The 26,344-nt window shown below is 38.9% G+C and overlaps 1 protein-coding gene across 5 annotated transcripts in view; it reads left to right on the top strand.

Annotated features, from left to right (window-relative positions):
• The window catches only part of xpo4 (exportin 4), a 245,986-nt gene that overhangs the window by 188,333 nt on the left and 31,309 nt on the right, over positions 1-26,344 (top strand). For all 5 annotated transcript variants that reach the window (XM_060826076.1, XM_060826077.1, XM_060826078.1 and 2 more), the window contains 3 exons: positions 8,777-8,934; positions 9,167-9,341; positions 14,897-15,073. In XM_060826076.1, coding sequence (XP_060682059.1) covers positions 8,777-8,934; positions 9,167-9,341; positions 14,897-15,073 — 510 coding nt within the window. The remainder of the gene's footprint in view (positions 1-8,776; positions 8,935-9,166; positions 9,342-14,896; positions 15,074-26,344) is intronic.

Genomic DNA, 26,344 nt, shown 5'->3' with positions numbered 1-26,344 from the left:
ATTGATTGTCTGTTAAGTCTTTCATCTGTTAGAATACAGTGATAGTTTCACTTTCATGTGTAAATCACAAAACTTTTTTTTAAAAGTTGGTTAACAGTTGGTTCTCTGGTTAACTGTTAACAATGGTGATAGCTAGACAATATGTTGAAGGTGTTGGTCCCCTGTGTTGTCTGTCTATGCCATCATGATAAGATTGATTCTAATCTAAAAAGTGAGATAACAGAGTTTTACATAAATTCATGCAGTTTTTGAGCTCAGAGTTATAACATGAATGCATGTAGTTTTTGAGCAAAGTACAATGTAATTCTGCAAGTACAAATTCACCCCACAAAATATATGTGTTCATGTGGATCTTTGTCTGTCTGTGTGTCTGTCTGGGGTGGGGGTTGAGAGTGTGAGAAAGTGTGTGTGGTGAGTGCAGAGTGTCTTAAGTCTGTGAGGGGATGCATGTGTGAGTGTGGGCGTCTGTGTGTACCTGTGTGTGTGTGTGTGTGTGTGTGTGTGTGTGTGTGTGTGTAGTGCAATGGTGATCACCTGTAATGTGACATGAACCCAAGGCCTCGGTTGAGGCCCTCCCTATGGGTACCGAACTTAGCTATCAGTCACTGCTCGGCCACTTTTTTCTGCTGCCTGTCCCGAAGTCTACCTTGGAAGATGGTCACCCGAAGATCCGAGACTGAATGTCCTGGACCACTGAAGTGTTCCCCAACGAGAAGGGAACCCTCCTGTCTGTTGATTGTTGTGCGGTGCCCATTCATCTGTTGTCGTAGCCTTTGCTCTGTTTCCCCAATGTACCATGCCTCCGGGCATCCTTGCCAGCAACGTATAAGATAAGCAACGTATAAGATAAGCAACGTATAAGATAAGCAACGTATAAGATAAGCAACGTATAAGATAAGCAACGTATAAGATAAGCAACGTATAAGATAAGCAACGTATAAGATAAGCAACGTATAAGATAAGCAACGTATAAGATAGACAATGTTGGCTGAGTCACATGAGTACCTGCCATGTACAAGGTGGGAGGTGTTCCCATGCGTAATAGTGGTATCTGTGTCCACAATCTGACACGTCTTGCAGCGTCCACCGTGACAGGGTTGTATGTCCTGAGAGCCGGGCAGTTTGCTACGAGCAATGATCTATTTGAGGTTTGGCGGTTGTTTAAAGGCAAGTAGTGGGGGTGTGGGGAAGGTCTTGGTGAGGTGCTCATCCTCATTGATAATGTGTTGCAGGTCATGAAGAACTTGGTGTAATTTTTCAGCTCCTGGGAAGTGCTGAACAAAGGGTTCCCTGTCAGTTGCAGCACGTGTCTGTCTCCTGAATTTTTTTTTGAAACTGTTCGTTTGAATTCAGGACAGGAGATCCTATAGATGTAAACCATAATGGTAGGAAATTGCAGGTGTTGCAAATCTCTTTGGAAGTGTGCCTTTCTCAAACAGGTACTCAATATTGCCTCTATGCCTTGTATGCAAAAGCTCTGCTAATATTTTTAATTTATCTTCTGTTATGCTCAGCTTGATTAAAGTGTCTCTGTAGCTCAAACCCACCAACCCTGGCAACATCCTCGTAAATCTGAACCCTTTCTAGTTTTGTGACATCCTTCTTGTAAGAGGGAGACCAGAATTGCACAGAATTCTACAAAAGTAGCTGAGCTAATGTTGTACTTGTGAAACATATCAAAAGGAATATTGGTGGACTAAGGTTGGAGCGTTCTGTAGTCTTCAGAATTAAGATATAGCAATATTTGAATTCCTAAAAGATTGTAAACCTTCTCCTTTAGCTCAAAGCACTAAAAGACATTTTAATTCACATTATTCTAACTGAATTTAATATGTCCCTGTTATTTAACGTGTTATCTCTCCTGCTGTGTTTCCCCCCCTTTCCCCTGCCCCCTCTCACCCGCTTGGGGAGTTTCAAATGCAGTAACACCATGCTTGTTGTAGCCTGGAGGCATGTTTCCTTCCATCAAATCACTGACTAGGATTTGCTCCTCTTTAATGACTGCGGTTTGCATGTGAGAAGTGTTTGCAGGTTGATACTCAAACTCTTTGTTGGCTGTGTTATGAATAAACCTTCCTTGGCCATGTGATCTTTGAGTGAGGCCATGTAATCCACTCCTGAGGTATTAAAATAGCTTTTATCCAAATGCAGCAAGACTTGGACAATATTAGGTTTGGGCTGATCAGTGATAAGTAATGTTCACACCACCCAAGTACCAGGTATTATGACTAACCAGCAAATAAACAGGGCTAGCCAAATGCTACAAAAGCAGGTTGGAGGCTAAGAATCATGCAGTAACTATCTCACATCCTGACTAATCCATCCTGTCCACCATCTACAATACGAAGTCAGGAGTATGATGGAATACTTGCCTAGATAAGTGCAGATCTAACAACATTTTGAGAAGCTAGATAGCATCCAGCACAAAGCCTACTTGCTAGATACCATATCCATAAGCATTCACTCTCCACCACTGATGTACTGTAATGGCAATATGTACCATCAACAAATTTAATGAAGAAATTTGCCAAGGTTTCTTCAAGAGCATCTTCTAAACCCCACCGACTACCACCTAGAAAGATGAAGGCAACAGGTAAATGGTACACTGCCACCTGCAAGTTCCCCTCTGAATCACTCACCATCCTGACTTGGAAATATACTGTTATTCTTTCACTGTTGCTTGGAATTAAATACTCAACTCCCTTCCTATCAATATTGAGGATGTACCTATGCCAAATGGACTGCAACAGTTCAAGAAGGCAGCTCTGCTCCCTTCTCACTACCTTCTCCAGGGCAGTTGGGGACAGGCAATAAGTATTGCACAGCCCACATCCCAAGAATTAATTTTTTAGAAAAGAACTTCTTGATCAAGAGACAGGGATGCTACCTGATGTCCTAAATTACCTCCGTTCAGTAGGTCAGAAACTCTTAAATTCAGATTTCCAGTGGTTGGTTGGACCTTTCCTCACTGGTAAGAATGCAAGTATGACATAGAACTGCTGTCAGTAAGTGTAAAGATCACATTTTATCCTAATTTTTAATTATGAAATGAAAGGGGAAAAGAATGGTTTTGAAACTGAGGATTGCTGAAAGATGAATGCATTTGTTTTGAAAGCAAGTAACCTGACACTCATTGTAGGTACTATTTACATAGCTACTAGTTCAAGCAGCAGTAAATAGTTTGTAGATAAACTGGAGTCAAAGACTGTGTACAAATTGAAATTCAGCTGGCAAAAATGTAGCTGGTTGGCCTGTAGTCTAGTGACCAGTTATCAAAGACAGAGGACATCTGTCAACAATTATATGATTGGTTCTCTGATACCTGACAGATTGGGGCTACAAACAAGATAGTGATAAGCCATCAGATCTCCATCAGCCGTGGAACTCTCTTGGTTCTCTGCAGTAAAAAAAACTGCTTTCAGCTTGAAGCAAAACAGTTTATTTTCCCTTCAGTTTAAAATTAGGGTCCTTTTACAAGTGTGAACTAGTTACTCTATGCCCCCTCAAGCCAGTGAAAGCATCTGGAGAAGATCAAGAAGCATCATTCTGACCAGTGGAAGAATCATTCCAGCAGTTCCTATGCACAGGAACCACAGAACTGCAAGTCTTTCCTTGTGCCTGTAAAATCCATGTTGTTTCTTGTCTACGTGAAGTGAATCATAGAAACTAGAAGCAGATGTAGGTCTTTCAAGCCTGCTCTGCTATTCAGTATAATCATGACTGATCCTCGGCCTGCAAAATTCCCACTTTCTACTGATAACCTTTGACATCTGAAAATTTATCTATCTCTTTCTTGAAAATATATTTAGTGACTTGTCCTCCACAGCCTTCCACAGGTTCATTGCATTTTAAGTGAAGAAAGTTTTTCCACATCTCAGCCCTAAATGATCAACCCTATAACCTGAGACTGTCTTCAGGTTCTAGAATATCCAGTTAAGAAAACAATCTTCCCCACACTTTGTGTGTCTAGCCCTGTTATAAATTTGTGTATCAATCAGATCCTTCCTCACTCTGCTAACCTCTAGTGAGTGCAGACTCCGCCAAACCAATCTCTCCTCATAGAAGGGCTTTGGGAGAGTTTATAAAGTTTGAAATTTTAACTACTAGGTGCCGACAGTTCATATGCATTTGCCTGTGGTTAGAATCTATTAAGTTGTAATAAATAGTAAATTGCAGAATTCGGTTTTTAAGAATATCTTGAATTTTGTGATGTCTTTGGGAATAGCAGAGCTTCAGCTTTCCAAATATTGACTGGGAGCACTATAGTATGAGTAATATAGATGGGTCAGTTTTTGTCCGGTGTGTGTAGGAGGGCTTCCTGACACAGTATGAAGCCGCATTAGATTTGGCATTGTATCACAAGCCCGGCCAGGTGTTAGACTTGGAAGTAGGTGAGCACTTTGGTGATAGCGATTACAATTCTGTTATGTTTAATTTAGTGATAGAATGGGATAGGAGTATACCACTGGGCAAGAGTTACAGCTGGGGGAAAGGCAATTACGAAGCAATTAGGCAAGATTTAGGAAGCATAGGATGGGGAAGGCAACTGCAGGGGATGGACATATTAGAAATGTGGAGCTTATTCGAGGAAAAGCTCCTGAGTGTCCTAGGTAAGTATGTACCTGTCAGGCAGGGAGGAAGGTGTAGAGCGCGGGAGCTGTGATTTATGAATTAAATGGAATCTCCGGTCAAGAGGAAGAAGGCGGCTTATGTTAGGATGAGATGTGAAGGTTCAGTTAGGGCGTTTGAGGGTTACAAGGTAACCAGGAAAAACCTGAAGAGAGAGCTCAGAAGAGCCAGGAGGAGACATGAGAAGTTGTTAGTGGATAGGATCAGGGTAAACCCTAAGGCTTTCTATAGGTATTTAAGGAATAAAAGAATGACAAGAGTAAGATTAGGGCCAATCAAGGATAATTGTGGGAAGTTATGCGTGGAGCCAGAGGAGATAGGTGAAGAACTAAATGAATGTTTTTCGTCAGTATTCACTCTAGAAAACGACAATGTTGTCAAGGAGAACACTGAGATACAGGCTTCTAGACTAGGTGGGATTGAGGTTCACAAGGAAGAGGTATTAGAAATCCTGTAGTGTGAGAAAATAGATCAGTCCCCTGGGTCGGATGAGATTTATCCTAGGATCCTTTGGGAAGCCAGGGAGGAGATTGCGGAGCCTTTGACATTGATCTTTAAATCGTCATTGTCTACAGGAATAGTGCCAGAAGACTGGAGGATAACAAATGTGGTTCCCCTGTTCAAGAAGGGGAGTTGAGACAACTCTGGCAATTATAGACCAGTGAGCCTTATTTCATTTGTTGGTAAAGGTTATAAGAGAGGATTTATAATCAACTAGAAAATAATTTGATTAGGGATAGTCAGCACGGTTTTGTGAAGGGTAAGCCGTGCCTCACAAACCTTTATTGAGTTCTTTGAGAAGGTGACCAAACGGGCAGATTAGAGTAAACCGGTTGATGTGGTGTATATGGATTTCAGCAAAGTATTCAATAAGGTTCCTCATAGTAGGCTATTGTTCAAAATGCAGAGGGAAGGGATTGTGGGAGATATAGCAGTTTGGATCAGCCATTGGCTTGCTGAAAGAAGACAGGGTGGTGGTTGATGGAAAATGTTCATCCTTGGGTCCAGTTACTAGTGGTGTACTGCAAGGGTCGGTATTGGGTCTACTGCTGTTTGTCATTTTTATAAACGACCTGGATGAGGGTGTAGAAGGGTGGGTTAGTAAATTCGCAGATGAGACTAAGGTCGGTGGAGTTGTGGATAGTGACGAAGGATGGTGTAGGTTACAGAGAGACATAGATAAGCTGCAGAGCTGGGCTGAGAGGTGGCAAATGGAGTTTATTGCGGACAAGTGTGAGGTGATTCACTTTGGTTGGAGTAACCGGAATGCAAAGTACTGGGCTGATGGTAAGATTCTTGGTAGTGTAGGTGAGCAGAGAGGTCTCTGTGTCCAGGTACACAGATCCTTGAAAGTTGCCACCCCGGTTGACAGGGTTGTTAAGAAGACATAGTGTTTTAGCTTTTATTAATCAAGTGATCAAGTTCCGGAACGAGGGAGCATAGCTTTAAATTGAGGGGTGATAAATATACGACAGATGTCAGAGGTATTTTCTTTACTCAGAGCAGTAAGGGTATGGAATGCTTTGCCTGCAACAGAGTAGATTCGCCAACTTTAAGTACATTTAAGTCGTCATTGGACAAACATATGGATGTGCATGGAATAGTGTAGGTTAGATGGGCTTCAGATTTGTATGACTGGTCGGTGCAACATCGAGGGCTGTAATGTTCTATGTTCGTTACCAGCATAGTAGCAATTGACTGTAACCTGAGAGACATTTTTACATGGTTAAATTTAATTGCATTCCTTCACATTAACCTGTTTAAAACCTGTTTTTCAAAGGGAGCATTGTAATTTCACGAGAGATTGGCTATCAGTAATTGGTGACTAATTCTACTGGTCCTGCAGGTGACTGTAATAGGATATGAACTGTTCGTTTCATCCATGCTTTAATATTTTGCATTATTATTTCCTGATAATGCAAAGAAACTGATCTATACTCACAGTATACTTACCAGTACAATTTTTTGGCAACATGACAGCTACTTTAATTTGTTATCCGTGATGGACTAATGCTAAAACAGATGTCAGTGCTAATTTGCCAAAGCTGTTTGCAATTTATCACCAATTTATCTTGAATAAACAGGCACACTAAGATCAACCTATTGAAAGATTTATTAAAACTAGTTCAGTATATTATAACAGAAGTACATAATTCAAATTTTACTTCTCTAAGTAACCTGTCATTAAATGTATTCTTTCCTCCCCTGTCTTACTTGATGTTGACATTGATGTCTGTCAAATAAACAAGGACATTGATTTTGTTTTATTTTTAAATCTTCTGTTGTGTTTGAAAAAAAGTGTTGACTTGTAAAGTTCAATCATGAAATATGCAAACTTGGTCTAATAACAAGACCATAGATTTGCCAAGTTTAGCATGTCTAATTTTACACAATGTCGACAATTATATTCATTTGTCAATTTTAAACTTTGTTACTATTAATTGACATATGTATGTAGCAAATTGATATAGAAACTGTTCTTCAAGATAATTTATATGTATATCAAATGACAGTGTTTTAAAGATTTTTGGTTGTTCTTATACAATTTTCCATTATCTAAAATTGATGTCAAGTGCCAAATTGTCAATAGGCAACGAAGGGAGGCAGTTTAAGAGCACTCTTCCCTTTAAAGACAGATGTGAAGAATTTTTATTTTGAGAGTTGTTAGTCTTTGAAATTCTCTCCCAGAAAGCAGTTAAGGCTGGTTCTTTGAATTAATTCAAGGTATACTTGGAGATTTTTGATGGACAGAGAATTCAAGGGTTAAGAACATCGGAACAGACATAGGCCATTCAGCCTGTCAAACCTGCTCTGCCATTTAATGAGATCATGACTGATCTATGGCCTAACTACATATACCTACCTTTGGCCCATATCCCTAAATACCTTTGCTAAACAAAAATTTGCCTGTCTCAGATTTGAAACTAACAACTGATCAAGCATTAATAGCCTTTTGTGGAAGTGAGTTCCAAACCTTTACCACCCTTTGTGTGTAGAAGTGCTTCTTAACATCTCTTCTGAACAGTTTAGCCCTAATTCTCTCACTGTGCCCCTGGTTCTAAAATCTCCAACCAGTGAAGATAGGGTCGATAAAAATATACTACCATTCCTGTTAATATCTTGAAGATTTCAATCACCCTTAACTGTTTATTTTGAGAGAAAGCAGATGTAATTTGTACAAATTCTTCTCGTAACTTAACCCTTGCAGTGCTGCTGTCATTCTTGCAGTTCCTCCACGGCCAGTGTAGCCTTTCAAAAACATAGTGCCCAGAACTGCTCTAAGAACTCAGTGGGGTTTAACCAGGGTTTTGTATATCTGCGGCATAAGTTATGTCCCCTTATACTCCAGTCCTCTAGATATGAAGACCAGCATTTCATTAGGTTCCTTAATTATTTTCTGTATCTATTTCTGGCATTTTAAAGATCTAATCATTTGAACTCCCAAGTCTCTTTGAACATCAATGTATTTAACAACATCCCATTTCGGAGATATCCTGATCTCTCCATTTTCAGTCCAAAATGGATAACCTTGCACTTGGTTATGTTGAACTGCATCTGCCACAGTTTTGCCCATTCACCTAGTTTACCAATTTTCCTTGTAGTTTTATGCTATCGTTGACACTGTCTACAATGCCACCTAACTTTGTGTCATCAGCAAATTTGGACGTATGGCTTTCTATGCCATTACCCAGTCTTTAGTTCATAGTGTGAATAATCGATACAGCACACCATTGGTCACATCCTGCCAATTTAAGTACCTTTCCTTTATCCCCACTTTTTGTCGCCTGCCACTCAACCAATTTCTCAGCCATGTCAGTTATTTGTTCTCATTTCCATGGGATGCAGAGAGGATGGTCGAGTTGAAACTGCAATCAGATCAGCCATGATCTTATTGAATGATGGAAGAGAATAAATCACCTACTTTTGCTCCTGAATACCATGTTCAAACCTAAGGCGAATTTATTTTTCCAAATTCACCTGAATATGATAAAGTCTGTTCAGTGAACAATGCTAAACTTTGAACTTATCCAACTTGGCATTGATTTTCATTTCCTCTAATCATGGGCCATTTGCTAAAACACAAACTAACAATTAACTTTCAATACATACACTGAGAGCAACAGGAGAATTTTTTTTTCTCTTATAGGTACATCGTAAAATCAGAGAAGATTCTGACATGGCTCAGGATTCGTTGCAGTGCTTGGCACAGCTGGCCTCTATCCATGGACCTATATTTCCTGATGAGAGAGCACAGATTGATTACCTGGCTCATTTTATTGAAGGATTACTCAACATGATTAATGGGTATGTTTGGAAGATCTAAAGGAGCAAAATGGATTGATTACGTGATTTCACAGGATATTTGAGGATAATTTCTTTGATTCTATGGTAGCTTAATTTCAAATCAAAAGCTGCAAATATAAATTGACTACGGAACTTCTGATTTTTTTTAGAAAATCAGATTGTTATTTTGTGTTTCTCATTGTTACAGTTTACATTCTGTGGAAATTTATTTCTAGCCCGCTTTATTTTTCAGGATAGAAATCGAGGATTCTGAAGCTGTGGGAATTTCCAATGTTATGAGCAACTTAATTTCAGAGTTCCCACGCAGTACCTTAACTGCCATTCCAAATGAACTATTTTCTTCATTCATAAACTGCCTCACACATCTCACCTGCTCTTTTGGAAAGAGTGCTGCCCTGGAAGAAGTAGTGAGTATTTTTTAATTTTACAGTAATTTTGCCTTAACTTTTGACTTGAAGACAGAGCCTGGAATATTGTCACATTTCGCAAAATTACAAATTTTCAGCAAAATTGTTTGCTTATGGAATAGCAAAATGCATATACTGGCCAACTCCAAAAGGATGCGATTATTATCAGCCTGGTTTGGACAATCTCAGGTCATTTTTCTACACAGTATAGTTAGTAAATGGCGTGCAACAAAAGACTGGTTCTTGCGAGAATGGGGTTGTTGTTTGAGGAGCAATTGAGCCTCTGTTGTCTACAGTTTAGAAGGAGGACAAGTAAGCTAATTGAAACAAATAAAATTCTTGCACATTTGACAGGGAAGATAAAGGAAGGCTGTTTCCCTTGTCTAGGGATCTAGAACCTAGGTCACAGTCTCAATAAGGGATATGAGGTGTTGAATTTCTTTCACTCAGCATGTGGGGCATTTTGGAATTTTTTTAACTCAGAAAACTAAAGTTATTGAATGTGTTCTAGACAGGTGGTTTGATTTCTAGATATTAAAGGTATCAAGACGTTTGGGGGTAGTGCAGGAAACTTACGTTGAAGTAGAAGATCATCCATGACCTAGTTGAATAACAAAGCAGGTACAAAGCGCACAATTACCTGTTCCTGCTTCTGGTTCCATTGTTCTTGCTATATAACCAAATAACACCGTGTATATTTGTGTGATGGTGGTGGTCTGTTTGAAAGAGAGAAGTTTTATTTTAGTACAAACGTTTGGGGCCAGATTTTCTGCTGGATGACCATTATTCCAGTGTAGGTGAAAGGTGAGCATGGGAACCCTTTCATAAGTAACTTTTCAACTGATGTCATATTTACCCCTCTCACCTCCAACTGTACCATATACAGCCCCTAGACTCTAACCCTTTCCCCCACCCAAGTTCTAATAACCCAGCCCTATTATACACCCCCCGAACACATCCTTACACCATCTTCTGCCTGGCACCCTACCCACCTGATATTTTTCCTTCAATGGTTACTCACTCCATTCCTGCTGTGAATTCCACCCACCTGCTGCCCTACATTGTACATACTTGGAGCCCTTCCCCTACTCATTTAACATGGCACCTGGTGCCCTACCACTGCCATATTCAACTGAGGCCCTAACAATCTATACTGGCGGCCTTCCCACCTGGCACCCTAACTCTCATTGTATGCAGCATGCCCCTGGCATCCTACCCATATGACATCCTGCCCTTGCATATACTTTTCATTAGGCAGCCACTTTGACAGCTGCTGTCAGTAAATCTGAATCTTTGCATTTCAGAATATGGCAGCTCCCTGCTATGAAAAGAGCGTATGGTTCTGCACTGAGAGAACTCTTGGGATGAAAGTATAATTCCAAATTTCTGGAGGGATCCTTATCTGACACTCCTGATTTCTTGTCAGAAATGCAGAATGCACTGGTTTCTTGAAAAGAAGTGGCGAGTGGCAACCTGAGAGAGATTAACAATCCTTGGAAAAAATAGTATGTGTTTCTTAGTAGCTTAACACCAGTGCATTAAGGTTCACAAAAATATAAATAATTCCTCCATTTGCTTGACTGGTTAAAACAGAGATTTGCTGACCCATACAGATTGGAACCAGTTGTGTTGAGTTTGATGAAGTGGTGCATATAATGCAGTTAATAATCCTTGTGCTGGACTACTGATATAAGAAAATGATTTCCAGTCAAAAACACCTCTTGCTGAAGATATATTAAAGTGGACAAATGAAGGCACGATTAGATCTGCCTGTGAGGTTCATGGCATTTAATAACTGCTGAAACTCAGTCTGAGCCTAATATGAATGGCTGTTTCAACAAGGTATTGTCAAGAGCTTGAATCCCTTTAAACCATATTTCAACAAGAAATAAATACCTTTAAACAAATAAGATTGAAGGAAATTGCTGGGTATTTAGGGAGGGGTGCAGGAGGATGATGTTGTAAAAGAGGGGAGGATAATAGTGGCACGATACTAAATGCTTTGTGACTGATTTGGGACATTTTTCACACTGTATGAGATTTGGATCCTGCTGTCTAGATGGCTTTAAGTACGTTTAAAGAGATGCTGAAATCGTAGTAATACCTCAGTTTACTCAGATTTGTAAAGGTGTTTTCCAATTTTGGATAATATAGTAGCACCATATCACCATTTTTGCATGCAAGGGCAAAGAAGTGTATGTAGCTTCTTGATTATACATTGTTCTGACTTTTTATTATTTGAGTTCTTTGCCAACTTCATCTCAATGTTACATTAATTTTTAAAATTTAATGATGGTTTTCTGTTATAAAACACAATATTTGCATTATATTTTGAGAATTGTTCACTTGTGGTTCTGGTTATAGATGAATTGACTGGAATAATGGTATCTATTAACTTCTGTCTTTTTATTTCGATATTCCTGCCTACTGAAAAATGTATTTTTATCATGGCCGATGTAAAAAGGTTAGTGAGCTTGTCATGACAAGAAATGAAGTTTAGGAGTCAATTAATCATGTATTTTCATAAACTTTCAAGTGTTTGAGCTTACAGAATCAATTATTTTCTTCCTGCCTTCTCTCAACTGCTAGCATTTCGCAGTAGCATTAGCAGAATCTCTTAGGCATTATTGAGGAATAGTATCTAGTATGGTAGTGAACAGCAGAATTGTGGTTATAGAATTCAGTTAAAGAAACTAACAAAAGATAGCTAAATTTGTAAGTGAACAAAGTCAAATCCACAATTTTGTGCAGAGAAAAGAAAATTCCTCCTTCAGTGTAGATTGGCACAATTTTGTTTAATCGTTATTGTATTGACTCTGTCTCATGTAAGCCTCACTTATGATTGATGTACAGAGAAATCTGGGTATTTAGATCCATTGTTCCCTGAAGGTGGCAACGCTGGTCAGTAGATTGGTCAAGAAGGCATACGACATGCTTTCCTTAATCGAGCAGGGTGTTGAGTACAAGAATCAGCAGGTCATGTTACAGTTGTATAAGTCTTTGGTTCGGCCACATTTAGCGTACAGTTCTGGTCGCTACATTACGAAAAGGATGTGGATGTTTTGGAGATAGTGCAGAGGAGGTTCACCAGAATGTTGCCTGGTATGGAGGGTGCTAACTCTGAGGAGATGTGAAGTAGATTAGGATTATTTTCATTGGAAAGAAGGAGGTTGAGGTGGAACCTGATTGAGGCCTACAAAATCATGAGGTGTGTCGACTGGATGGATAGCAAGAAATTTTTTTTCCCTAAGTGCAGGAGTCAATTACCCGGAGTTACGAGTTCAAAGTGGGAGGGGAAAAGTTTAGGTGAGATATAGGTGGAAAGTTCTTCACGCAGAGAGTAATGGGTGCTTGCAATGCGATACCAGTGGAGGTGGTAGGGACAGGAGTGAAAGTGTCATTTAAGATGTATCTAGACAGATACATGAATGGGCAGGGAGCAAAGGGATACAAATCCTTAGAAAGTAGGCAGCAGATTTAGATAGAGAATGTGGATCGGCACAGGCTTGGAGGGCCGAAGGGCCTGGTCCTGTACTGTAATGTTCTTCGTTCTTGTCTGTACCTATTTACTAATTTGAGAATGATTTTCAAAACAGTGTTATCAATGTATGTTAAATTATAAATAATAACTTATAGTGTTGTAAAGGTGAGGTAGTCTCAGTCCAACTGCTACTGGAATAGTAAAATAAATATATCCTTCTTAAATATAACATTTGTGTGTTAGTTTTAATAATTCCTGGATTTAAATTCGAAGCATTCTAGTCCATATCTGTGGCATATTTTCCTTTCTAATAGAGTTTGAATAAATAACAAAGACATTCGTTATTTATTCATTCAACTTAAATATGGACGATTCAAGCTTTTCAAACTCTGAAATTTGCAGTTCAATGCTTTTACTTAGAGAATTACTTTTTTTTTGTATCTTGTTTCTACTCAAAGAACAAACTTTACAGGCAATTCATCTTTTCAAGGTTTTGGAGTGCACTTTCACTTTAATTGTAAGACCCATGTCAATTGCAGTTGTAAATTGGCTCTTCCAAAATCAGTGTAAAGTTTGCGAGTTACAAGACCCATTCCAAGTATAAATATGTTGCCGTATGTTTTATTATGGTTCTCATAACAAATACAAAATGAACTACACTTAATATAAGCAGTAGTTGATCCAGCTATTTATGTCAGGGTGCCAATTCACAACACTAGTTTGACTTAGAACAGCTGTCTTGCCCTGCTGACTGAAACTGAAAAGCACGGGCTGCTTTAGTCTTTGCTAACTACTTACCCTCTTGATCAGAGCCTTTTTGAACTCTAATTGGTTTATTAGTGGATGAACAGCATATGCTGAGTCTTGGATTGATTAAATAATATGTCCATTTCCTGATTCGTTCCTACAAATGTAATGGCCATTGTGATAAGGGCGGCACGGTGGCACAGTGGTTAGCACTGCTGCCTCACAGCGCCTGAAGACCCGGGTTCAATTCCCGACTCAGGCGACTGACTGTGTGGAGTTTGCACGTTCTCCCCGTGTCTGCGTGGGTTTCCTCCGGGTGCTCCGGTTTCCTCCCACAGTCCAAAGATGTGCGGGTCAGGTGAATTGGCTAAGCTAAATTGCCCGTAGTGTTAGGTAAGGGGTAATATGTAGGGGTATGGGTGGGTTTCGCTTCGGCGGGTCGGTGTGGACTTGTTGGGCCGAAGGGCCTGTTTCCACACTGTAAGTCTAATCTAATCTAATAACTCTTCCTACAGACCTGTCATTCATGTGTTAATATGCCAGTCACTTTATTTAACCATCCATTTTGTAACAGCATGTCCCTTCTAGCTTACCAGTTCTACAAATCTTGCAAAGATAAGTCATCTGCTTGGAGAATGTTTTTCCATCTCTTCGAGATTGATTGTCATCCCAAATATCCCACTTAGTACATCTAAGATACATTTAAAATTGCAAGAGGATCTGTGAACCTAATTTCAGAAAATAAGACATACAAGTATACATATCCATAGCTCTGTTACAAACCATTTTAAAATTTAGATGTCTTTGAGTAATAGTCTTTCTACTTTCAAAGCATATGGTTACCTAAGTTTACATTAGCCTGAGCTGAACGCAGCAATAAAACATTTTACCTAGCCATATGGCTTGTTTGCTTCAGAAACTACCACCGTAATTAAAAAGAATGCAATTTAACCCTTCACTTCCTGAATCAAGTCAAAATGATTAAGTTTTGCAAAATGACTCAATATACACTTACCAAACTTAAGTTACAAACTGCTTGAGGTTTGTTCTGCATCAGTCCTTTTATAAAAAGGAATTAACAGTGCAGTACAATTCTGCCTGTAGTTTTGATCATTGATATTAGAACACTCTGATGATCAAAATAGGTTTTTACTACACTGACTTTGGTATGGAATTTCAGAAAATACCTACAGTTTATAGCCATGGAAGTATTGTAATATTTTTGTATGGGAAAAAATGATGTAATTTTGCTTCTATGTATCTATGTTTCATTAAATTAAGTCATTTACTAAAGAGTGACTGATGCAATATATTTATTTATTTATAGTTGGACAAGGATGACATGGTGTATATGGAGGCATACGACAAATTACTTGAGTCGTGGCTTACACTTGTACAAGACAATAAGCATTTCCATAAAGGGTTTTTCACTCAACATGCTGTACAAGTTTTTAATTCCTACATTCAATGCCACTTGGCAGCACCAGAGGGCACAAGAAACTTGGTGAGTACACTTTGTTTAGTTTGCTTCATCTTTCCTTTTTTCTATAAAACTGTAGAGGGCCATGTTTTTCAACTAGTGTAAGATCTTAAATGAACTAGCAAATCTCTTATTCTAGTCTTCTGGCCATTTCTGTTTCAGTGGGCTCTAGTTCCACCTGAATTTAATTGAAGTTATAGAGAATGATTTTGCTTGATGTGGAGCTACTTTGGGTCATGTTATCCAATAATAAGAGTACTTGCTTTGAAATTCTGTTGTTGATATTGTTCCTTCATTGTTTTCTCTCCTTTTTTTTGTGTTTCTTTAAAATGTTGGCATGGAAGCTACATGTTCTCCATTGTAGTTACTGTTTATATATGAGTTTTAACGAGTTACTTTTCAAGTTTGACATTTTGTGGGTATAACAGCTGAGCATTATCCTATGCTCGTTTGGTTGGTGGCATGTAACTTCCAGCAAGGTCAATGGAAATGTAACAAGGGTGACCTTCACTTTCTCAATCCTAGAGGGTTTAAGCCAAATGTACCACTGCAACTGCTATTCCATCTGAGATCAGATAACAGCACACATTGGGAATTGGATGTAGAGATATGGGGGTAGTCTTGCTCAATTACATTCTAACTTTATCAACTGAGCCAAATACAAATCATCGAGTGATTTTAAATGAAACAAAAAAATCAAGTGTGCAGTATTTGATAGGCTAATTGTGTGGAAAGAGGTACTGTAGTGGATATGCTTTCGATCAGTTTTCATAACTTTTCAGTGAATATATGCCACTTGTACATCAAATTATGGCTCCAGCTTTAGTGTTCTGCATGATATGTTTCTGAAGATTTATGTAGCATTTAAGTAAAGTTGGACAAAGTGGATTGTTAAATAGACATTTATTTCGCGCATACATTAATGTAAACTGGCCTAATTTTTGTTTTACCTGGAGATGTAGGTATCACTGGTAAGGCTAGCAGTTACTGCTAATCCTCAAGCAATTGGTATTGAACTGCAGTCTTAACTGCTACAGTACATGTAGTGTCTGGGAGGATGTTCCAGGATTATGACCCACTGACAGTGAAAAAATGTCAACATAATTCCAAGCCAGTATGTTGAATGACTTGGAAATGAACTTGCAAGTGTTGAAGTTCCCATGTTTTTACTTCCTTTATCCATCTTGTCACAGTTGCACATTTGAAAGCTGCTGTAAAAAAAAAACCTTGGTGAGTAACTGCAGTTCATCTTTTAGAAAGTGCACACTACTGCCTGTGTTAGTGTTCGATTAGGGTGTTTATCTTGGATGGTGTTGAGCTGCTTGAGTATTTTTGGAACTGCCATCATCCAGGCAAGTGGGTGGTCCTCATAGAATGAACTACCAGCAGAAGTAGTTGAGGTGGATTAACAACATTTAAAAGACATTTGGACAAATACATGGATAGGAAAGGATTAGAAGAATATGGACTAAGTGCAGGGAAAGGGGATTAGTGTGGATGGACAGTTTGGTTAGCATGGACCAGTTTGGGCTAAAGGGCCTATCTCCATGCTGTAAGCCTCTATGACTCTGACTGGAAAGTATTCAATCATGCTCCTGACATTTGCATGTAAATAATAAACATACTTTGGGGAGTTAGGAGCTACTTGCTGCCAGTACCCAGCCTTTAACCTGCTCCTGTAGCCACAGTATTTAGTTAAGATTCTGGTAAATGATAAACTGCGAGATGTTGATGTTAGGGGTCCTGAGATGGTATCACCATTATATACCTTGGGCAGATGATATAGTTATCTCTAGTTGGTGATAGCCATTGCCAGTACATAACAGCTGAAGGCCCATTGCTGTGAGCAGATATAGACTGGTTGTGCAGCAGTATCGGAGAAATTGTGGATGTTACTGAATACTCTAAAATGGTCAATAAACATTCCCACTTCTGATCTGATGTTGGAGAGAAGATAATTTGATGAAGCAGCTGATGATGGTTGTGTCTTGTATACTCACTCCCTGAGGAACTCTCAACATTGTAATGAGTAGCCTTCTCACACACCTAATCATCTATATTTCTATTGGAATTTCAGATTTTGGGGTTCACTTTAACTTTAAACGTAAGACAGACGTCAGTTACAATTACATTTTAAGTTTGAGAGTCTGTCTAAAGTTTACTAATCCAGATTAGATACAAGACCCATTCCTGGTATAAATGTTTTTAGATTAGATTCCCTACAGTGTGGAAACGGGCTCTTCGGCCCAACCAGTCCACACTAACCATCTGAAGAGTAACCCACCCAGACCCATTTCCCTCTAACTAATGCACCTAACACTATGGGCAATTTAGCATGGCCAATCCACCTGACCTGCACATCTTTGGACTGTGGGAGGAAACCAGAGCACTCAGAGGAAACCCACGCAGACACTGGGAGAATGTGCAAACTCCACACAGACAATTATCCAAGGCTGGAATTGAACCTGGGACCCTGGTGCTGTGAGGCAGCAGTGCCATCCACTGAGCCACCGTGCCACCGTTCTTACAAGAATCTCAAAAGAAATAATATGCAATAAAAGCACTGATTTCCAGTTGGTTCAGCTTGGGACCCTGGATGGTGGGCATGTTTCTTGAATGAAGTTCTCCTTCTGTCTTCAGTTTTCTTTTCTTGTGGACTGAACTACTAAAATGATCCCTTGCTAGCGACTACCATCTGTGCATAATCAGTGGCATCCTGAGATCTGATTGGCTTGCCAATGCATGAATAACACTTGATTAATTTTTGATTGTGATAATGTCTGATTACTATTTGGATTTGTTGAAAGTAATGGTCACCTTGTGACATCGCTTCCAATTGTTTCCTGATTTCTTTCTTTGTAAGGTCACTTCTGAAACCATATTGCCTAAAAGAACTTGCCAACCTTTTACATCTTTAACATCTTTATTGATAATTGGCACTAGTGGTGTAATTAGTGTGTCTGCTTAGTGCATGTAGTGTCATTCCTTAATGATTAATATCATCTCAAATGTCCAAATATGTATATCTAAATACTACTCTCCAAAATCTATTAATATCCTTTAGCTAAAAAAAGCATGATTCCACAATTACCAAAGTACAGTTGCAAGCTGCAACAGAACAACAAAAAAGTTTCATTAAGTTAAAAAATTAAACCTGTTTAAAACATAGCTGTGTATTTCATAAAAGCGCTCTCCTCAAAACATTTTTATATTTGTTAACCAACGTTCACATTTGTTTTGAGTTTTAAAAGCAACCTTGAACCCTGTTTTGACTTGGGCCATATGGCTATTCTTCTTTACAGAAGGTGTTTAAAATAACTACAATTAAACGAAATGTGATACCTCACTTCCTAAATCAAATCAAACTAATTTTGGAAAAATCTACACATCCTCCAGATGTGACTTCAACCGATATGGATAATTTTCTTCCCTAGTTCCCACTGGCTTCAATTTTGCTGGTTTCCTTGATGCTGCAGTCAGTCAGATTCTAGGGCAATCACACTCACTTCACATTTAGCATTAAGCTTTCATCGATGACCCTTCCTGTGGGGTCAGGGAGTCCAAAACTAGAAGACCTGGGTTTAAGGTGAGGGGGGAAAAATTTAAAAGGGAGCTAAGGGGCAACATTTTCACGCAGAAGGTGGTGCATGTATGGATTGAGCTGCCAGAGGAAGTGATGAAGGTAGATATCCTAAATTAATCTAGCCACATTTGCCAATGTTTGGCCCATATCCCTCTAAGTCCTTCATATTCATAGACCCATTCAGATGCTTTTTAAATGCTGTAATTGTACCAGCCTCCTCCATTTCCTCGAAACTCATTCTATACATGAGTTTCTCGAGGAAATGGTGGAGGCTGGTACAATTACAGCATTTAAAAAGCATCTGACTGGGTCTATAAGTATGAAGGGCTTAGAGGGATATGGGCCAAACATTGGAAAATGGGGCTATATTAATTTAGGATATTTGCCTCCACCACTTCCTCTGCAGCTCATTCTATACACGTACTACCCTCTGAATTAAAAAGTTGCCCCTTAGGTCTCTCCTTTATCTTTCCCCTCTCACCTTAAACCTATGCCCTCTCATTCTGGACCCCCCCCCCCCCCCCCCAATCCCTTTGTCTATTTATCCTATTCATGCCACTCATGATTTTATTAACCTCTATAAGGTCACCCCTCAGCCACTGACGCTCCAGGGAAAACAGCCCTAGCCTATCTGGATGGATATTTGGAGGGATATGGTCCAACTGCTGGTCAGTGGGACTAGATTGGGTTGGGATATCAGGTCGACATGGAAGAGTTGGACCAAAGGGTCTGTTTCCGTGCTGTACATCTCTATAACTCTATGCTACCAAAAGTATAATGAGGCCTGGAGTTGAGAGGCCCTGGCAGCACCTGAAATTAGTGTCAGTGAGCAAGTTATTGCTGAGAGGGTGCTGCTTGACAGCACTGCCAATTATATCCTCTATCACCTTCGCTGATAATTGCAAATAGACTGATGTGGCAGTATTTTTATCTGTCTATCTATTTATTTATTTAATGGACTGGAATCCTCAGAACCAAGTGATTGCTTCCTTGTTTGCTGAGAAGGCGGTTAGTTGGTCACTTGTCTGCACAGTGCAACATGAATTGTTTCAGCTAACTTCTGACTTTTCATCAATTGATGTTTGTGAGGCCAGGAGGCTAGAGGACAGTTTCTTTTACGATTCACCTTTCTGATTCAATTGAGTAGCAACAAAACAAGTGAGAGAGGCTACAACACTGGTGTCAACCTGACAATGTGGAAAATACCCCATGTATGTCCTGTACACAAAGTAGGACAGATCTAGCTCAGCCGATTACTGGTCAGTTACTCTACTCTCAGTCATCACTAAAATGATTGTATCATCAGCAATGCTATCAAGCAGCACTTGCTCAACAATACTGTGCTAAATGCTCAATTCGCTTCCACCAGGACCACTCAGCTCACATCTTTATAATTTTTGTTCAAAAATGGACAAAAGAACTGAATTACAGAGATGAGGTAAGAGTGACAGCCTTTGGTATCAAGGCAGCATTTTACCAACTGTGGCATCGAGGAACCCTAGCAAAGCTGGAGTCATAGGAATCAAGGAAAACACTCTGCTGTTTGGCGTCTCACCTGGCTCATGGGAAGATGGTTGTTGTTGTTGAAGGTGAGTCATCTCAGCTTCAGGATATCTCTGCAGGAGCTCCTTAGGGTATTGTCTTGTCCAGACAACTTTGGCTGTTTCATTTCCCTCCATTATGAGGTTAGAGAAGTGGTGATTGCACAATATTCAGAACCACTTGAGACCCTTCAGGTGTTGAAAAGTCCATGTACAAATACACTAAGACCTGGGCAATATCCAATTTTAAGCTGAAAACCGGCAAGTAGCTTTCACACCATATACATCAGGCAATGACCATCTGCAGTAAGGGGCAAGCTAACTACCATCCCTGACATTGTGGCATTACCATCATTGGATTTCCCCCAATCAACATCCTCGGGATTGCCATTGATGAGAATCTGCAGTGGACTAGCCGTATACATACATTGGCTACAAGACCAGATCAGAGGCTTGGGATCCTGCTGCAAGTAACTCGCCACTTGACTTTCCAGAGCTTGTCCATCATCTACAAGGCACATGTCAGGAGTGTGACAGCATACTCTCCACTTGCCTAGATGAGTGCAGATTCAACAACACTCTAAGCTTGACACTTCCCCAAACAAAGCAGCCTCTTTGATTGACATCCATGAACATCCATTCTTCATCGGATTCTATTTGCTACTGATCAGCCCATCTGATTATTCCATCCATATCCTCCTGTAATCTAAGGCTATTCGCCTCACTATTTACCACCCCACCAATTTTTATATCATCTGTGACTTTTATGATTAACTTTCCTATGTTCAATTTGAAATCATTTGTATATCCCACTAAACAGCAAGAGTCCCAACACTGATCTCTGCGGAATCCTACTGGACACAGGCTTCTAGTTGCTCAAACTCTCCTTGTACATTACTATCTACGTTTTGCCACACAGCCAATCTTGGATCCAATTAGCCAAATTTCCTTGGATCCCATAGGCTCCTAACTTTGCTGTCACCCATTCAGACCTTTTCAAAGTCTTGCTGGTCCAAATATACTGCATCAAATGCAATGTCCTCATCTGCATACTGGGTCATCTGTTTGAAAACTTCACTCAAGTGGAGTAAGCATTATTTCCCTTCATAAAACCATACTGACTCTTTTTGATCAATCCTTGCCACTCCACCTGCAGGTTAGTTCTGTCCATCAGAATTGCTTCCAACAGTTTATCCACCACTGAAGTTAGACTGACTTGGCCTGTAGTTCCTGGCCCTACCCCTTGCTTCCTTCTTGAATATGTCACAATTGGTTTCCAGGAACTGTCTTAGAGGAGGAGGATACCATTCTTGCCTTAGAGCCAGAAAATTGCTTTTTCCATTAAAAAAAGTTTCAAAAGCATATATGTTGACAAGAAGTGTTCATCTTGCAAATCATTGTGGACGAATTCTCAAATGTGTCCCTGTTTTTCGGAAAAAATTCAAGTACCATAAGGACTTCGGTGTTATCAGTTGCAGCTTAAATTTGTGTCATTTTCAGCATGGTCATTCATAATAAACACTAAAACAACTGAAAAGTTGTTGGGTGCTTTCCATTGAGCTGTATTAAAAGAGTAACCGGTCATGAGGAACACAGTAAGATTTCACAAATCAAAAGTAAGATCTTTAACTTGTTTCACTGCTGGGGAATGAGAGTGAAATTTTAACCAAGTACTTGAATGGCTAAATGAGCGGGTTGAAACCTCTTTTACATAGAGTAATACTTCAAGGAAGGTCATACAGGCCATTATGCCTACCTGGCTCTTTGAATGGGCTGTCTTTTTATTGCCTCTTTACCTGTTTTAAGCTCATTGTCTCTCTTCTATCTCTTTGTTTAATGTGATATTGCGAGTATTATTTCAGTTAAGGAAGACAAAGTAGGCATTTGATACATCATCACTGTGTGCCCTCTGTTTCCTCAGTTTACTTTAGACCCAACTTCCCTTTGATTTTGTTTTTCCCTTTACTCGCCATTGAAACATTGGAGCCCATTTAGTACAGTACAAAATTTGATTTAGGTTTGTTTTTAAATGCTGACGTGGAACTGGAATTTTTGACTGAAGCAATCCTGTCAGTTGAGTTGAGCCTTCATTGTTTTTACGATTTTTATTGTCATCTCATTTCAGCTCACTTTGTGTCCTCATGTTGTTATGGTGCTTCTTAACCATAAAACAAAATACTCCCACTTATGAGCTTGCCCTTTTTCCGGAAGTACATGTTTTTTTTCACGCATTCATGACTACAGATTGTTATTGCCTTTGTATTTAATGAAATCGCTGCAATCTTGAATTTGATCAATCGTGCCAATATACTTACAAGTATTGGTTAGGGTATTTTAAGTAAATATCTTTCTCAATATGGGGATCTTGTTAACAAACTCAAAACATTGATAATGAACAATACCCTCAAACCCTCAATAGATCCAGCAATATCGAATTCTTATCATATGTCATTGCAGACTTTCTTTAACATGTTTAGAAGAATGCTTTCTAGTGGTAACGCACTTGTGTAACACTATAATTTATGTAACAATGTAACATAATATGTTTTCGGCTGAACATTTAATTTAAAAGGGAGGTTCTTTCGAGGGGTTTAAAATCCCAGGCCAGCTTGATCAATCAAATTCCTCAGTGCAAGAATGTGTAGGTCATTGCTGGAGACATGTTATTTTGTACACTTGGTGTTCACTGAGATGGATTGCTTAGATTCCTAACATGTTTGTGAAACTGATCTTGGCAGTCTAGTCACTGCTTCCAATTGAAACTTTGAATTCATTCCTTACATTTTATTGACTTCAGTTAATATTTTCACATATTGGAATTTCTCCTTAAAACAACAACAATCAACGCTACTTAAAGTAATGAGCGTAAGGGTTGATGCATTAAATCAACAATTAATGCTGTTGTTTACTACATTTGGAGTCTTAGGAATAGTATGAAAATTATTTTTTTCACATTTAGGTTGATGAAATAACTCAAGTGATTTAAGTCACAAAAGGGTAATCTGAATAATAAATAGATGTTCAATAGATACTCCATACTGATCATGTTTTTTTTTGCAACAAATAAATGTCTTCATTGAGTTAAATGTGGATAAGTAAACAATTTAATGGTAACTATTGTAAGGGTGTATTAACACTTCCCATTATAGCATGTAAACTGCCTCTCACCTCTTTTCAAAGGTGCCTGGCTATCTTGAAGTTCACTCCTCATATTATGTTTAAGCTATCTGACAACTGATTTCAGTATCTAACCCTGTGATCCATGAAGCATTTATATGAAACTGAAGACTATTGGCTTATGATCTTACCGTTAACAGTTACTATACAGTCAGCTATAGTGTAATGAAAGGTATGTGAGCACACAGTCCCCTTCTAAAGAAATCCTAAATATTCAGAGCTCGGATTGTAAACTTTACTATTGGATGGTAAATGCATTTTCTGCTACAATGTAAACTTCCTAAGTATCATTTAATAGGGAGCATGGAAAAATATTACCGCATTTTGCATTTAAAATTTTTGCTTTTACTATTTCACGATGTAACATTTTTAATCTAATTTGACAGGTAAGACTGCAAGTATACTACCTTTAGAATAATATGTTAAATTAATAAAGTTTGGATCTCTAGTTATTTCAGAGAATGTTGAATCAAATAAAGTATCTCAAAAAGTCATCAACAATCTGGATAAGCTAACTTTCTCAAGTGAAGACCAGACTATTCCAAGGATTCTGCTAATGCGGCTTGTAAATAGGTCATTAGGATGTGTTGAGGATGATCTCCCTGAGGTTTTTTTTTGCCTGAGAAAGAAAAAGCCTCCACTACAGAACTTCTATCCCAGTTCTAGCTTCTGTCAAAGATTTAATAAATTTGCTTATTGCATAAATTGTAGACAGTTTTGCATATTTTGCCTTTGTATTTTTACCCAGGATAAATTATACCCAACTCTCCACAAATTTTAGAAGAAAGTCAAAAATTTGCTAAAATGAGAAATGGCTCTGGCTTTTTAATGATGGTGCAGTTATACTGCTGCTTTTGTCTGTGATCTGGTTTTAGTTGGCCATGTTGCCCAGTTCTGACTCTGTGTGTTAAAAGAAAGTGTGAGATCACTCTATATTCCTGAGGTCATGTATTGCAGTACAATTCTCGGCTATTGAAAAGTTGCAACTTAAAAATTCAGAGTGTATTAACTAGATTTCCATATCTTCAATATTTTATTGCTTGGACAGTGGATACTGGGTAACAGAAATCCGCATAGAGTTTCATTTCCATCTACCCAGTAAAAATAAGATGATTACAACAAACAAACTGCTGTAGAAATGCTGCAAATTTGGCAACATATGTGGAGAGAAAGAAGAGTTAACGTTTTGGTCTCAGTGACCCAATTCTTGTGGGATTTGCTAAATGTACATTTAGCTGGAAAATACTGGACCCTTAAAAAATGAAGAAAGCCTTTTTGTTTAACAGATTTTCTGAATGTGACTGACATAGTCATTATAGCCAAACTGTCCGGACATATGACATACCTCTGGAGCGGATGGAACTTGAAACAATGCTGCTAGTCCAGAGATGGGACACTGCCACTGCCCCCAGAAGAGTTGCTGTAATTGGTGTAATTTGTTTTCAAAGCTGATGAAGTGTGCACATGCAATATGAATTGGAGTTATGCTCACTAGCAGCTGTGATCAATTATATAATGTGTTGTGCCGCAAATTTGAGCTCTGCTAATCCATTACGATAGAGGATATGTTAACTGCACATGGAACGTATTGGTAGGTTATATGAAAGGGAAATACTGTTTGACAGACCTTTTTGAGTATTTTGAGTTACAAACAGATAAAAGGGAACCAGTTAACGCTATTATGACCTCACGTCAGATTACCATGTTGTGGTCTGGTAAGCAATAAGAAAAACATGTTTAAAAAAGGCATTTTTTGAAATCCAAGGTACTAAGATAAAGCTGCAGGATTCCATGGTTTGAACAAACAAACAAAATTGACGATGCAAAGTTAGAATAGTAAAATATATAATAGATATACACAATGGACATTGTATCGTTGAGAATTAACATGAAGTAAATTTGGATAACAGACAAACTGTAGTCAAACATCTCGCAGCATACATGGGGCGGGGTAATATACTGGCGTAGAATGAGAATTGATCTCTGGGCAGAAAACAATAGGAATAAATAGTTTATTCACTGGTTGGCCTGCTGGGACTAGTGAAGTATTGCAAAAAAATAGTGCATAAGCTCCAGCTATTCACAAACTATATCAATGACTTGGATGTGGAGAGCAAATATAATATTTCTAGGTTTGTTGATGGCACAAATTTAGCTTGAAATGAGTTGTGAAAGGGATATAAAGAGTTTGCAAGGACTTTTAGACAGGCTGAGAGAGTAAAAGCATGGCACTTATAATGTGGAAAAAATGTGAAGTTATCCACTTTGGTAGGAAGATCAGCGTATTTCTTAAATGATGAGAGATTGATGTCTGAAGGGAAATATGTCCTCATTCGTGAAGCACTGAAAGCTCGTATGCAGTTCAGCAAGCAGTTCAAAAGGCAAATGGTATGTTGACCTTTATTGCAAGAGAATTTGAGTAGAGGAGCAAAGAAGGATTACATAGAATCTTAATAAGATCACACCTGGAAGATTGCATGTGGTTTTACCACGATGTAGGGAAGAATAATAGTTGTCTACTTTCCATAGAGGGAGCGCAACAAAGATACACCAGTCGAATCCTTGAGATGGTAGGATTTTATTTTTGTTTATTTGTGTATGTTTCCAACACACGTTAGGTAGTATTTATTGTCTGTCCCTAATTGATTCTGGTGAAGCTAGTGGTGGGCTGCTCCTTGAACTGCTGCTATTCATGGAGCGTAGAGATACACCAATGCTGCTTTTAGGAAAAATGTTTTTTTTGTTGGAGGGGATTAAAGAGACTGGGCTAATGTTCTGCAGAACCCAGAAGAATGAGAGGTACCTTGTTCAAACACACTATCTTCTTTCAGTCGTTCAAACACACTATCTTCTTTCTTGCACGGGGAGTTGCAAGAAAGCTGCTTTTGTAGGGTGTTAGAAGTCAGGACTGAGATCAGGAATCTCTTCACTCAGGCAGTGGTGAACATTGGAATTTTCTACCCTGGGTTGTGAAACTTTAAGTATATTCACAAC

The sequence above is a fragment of the Hemiscyllium ocellatum genome, chromosome 6 (assembly GCF_020745735.1).
Source record: "Hemiscyllium ocellatum isolate sHemOce1 chromosome 6, sHemOce1.pat.X.cur, whole genome shotgun sequence".
In the NCBI taxonomy this organism is placed as follows: Eukaryota; Metazoa; Chordata; class Chondrichthyes; order Orectolobiformes; family Hemiscylliidae; genus Hemiscyllium; species Hemiscyllium ocellatum.
The sequence above is the reverse complement of the archived record's forward strand: the minus strand, read 5'-3'. Positions and strand labels throughout refer to the sequence as shown.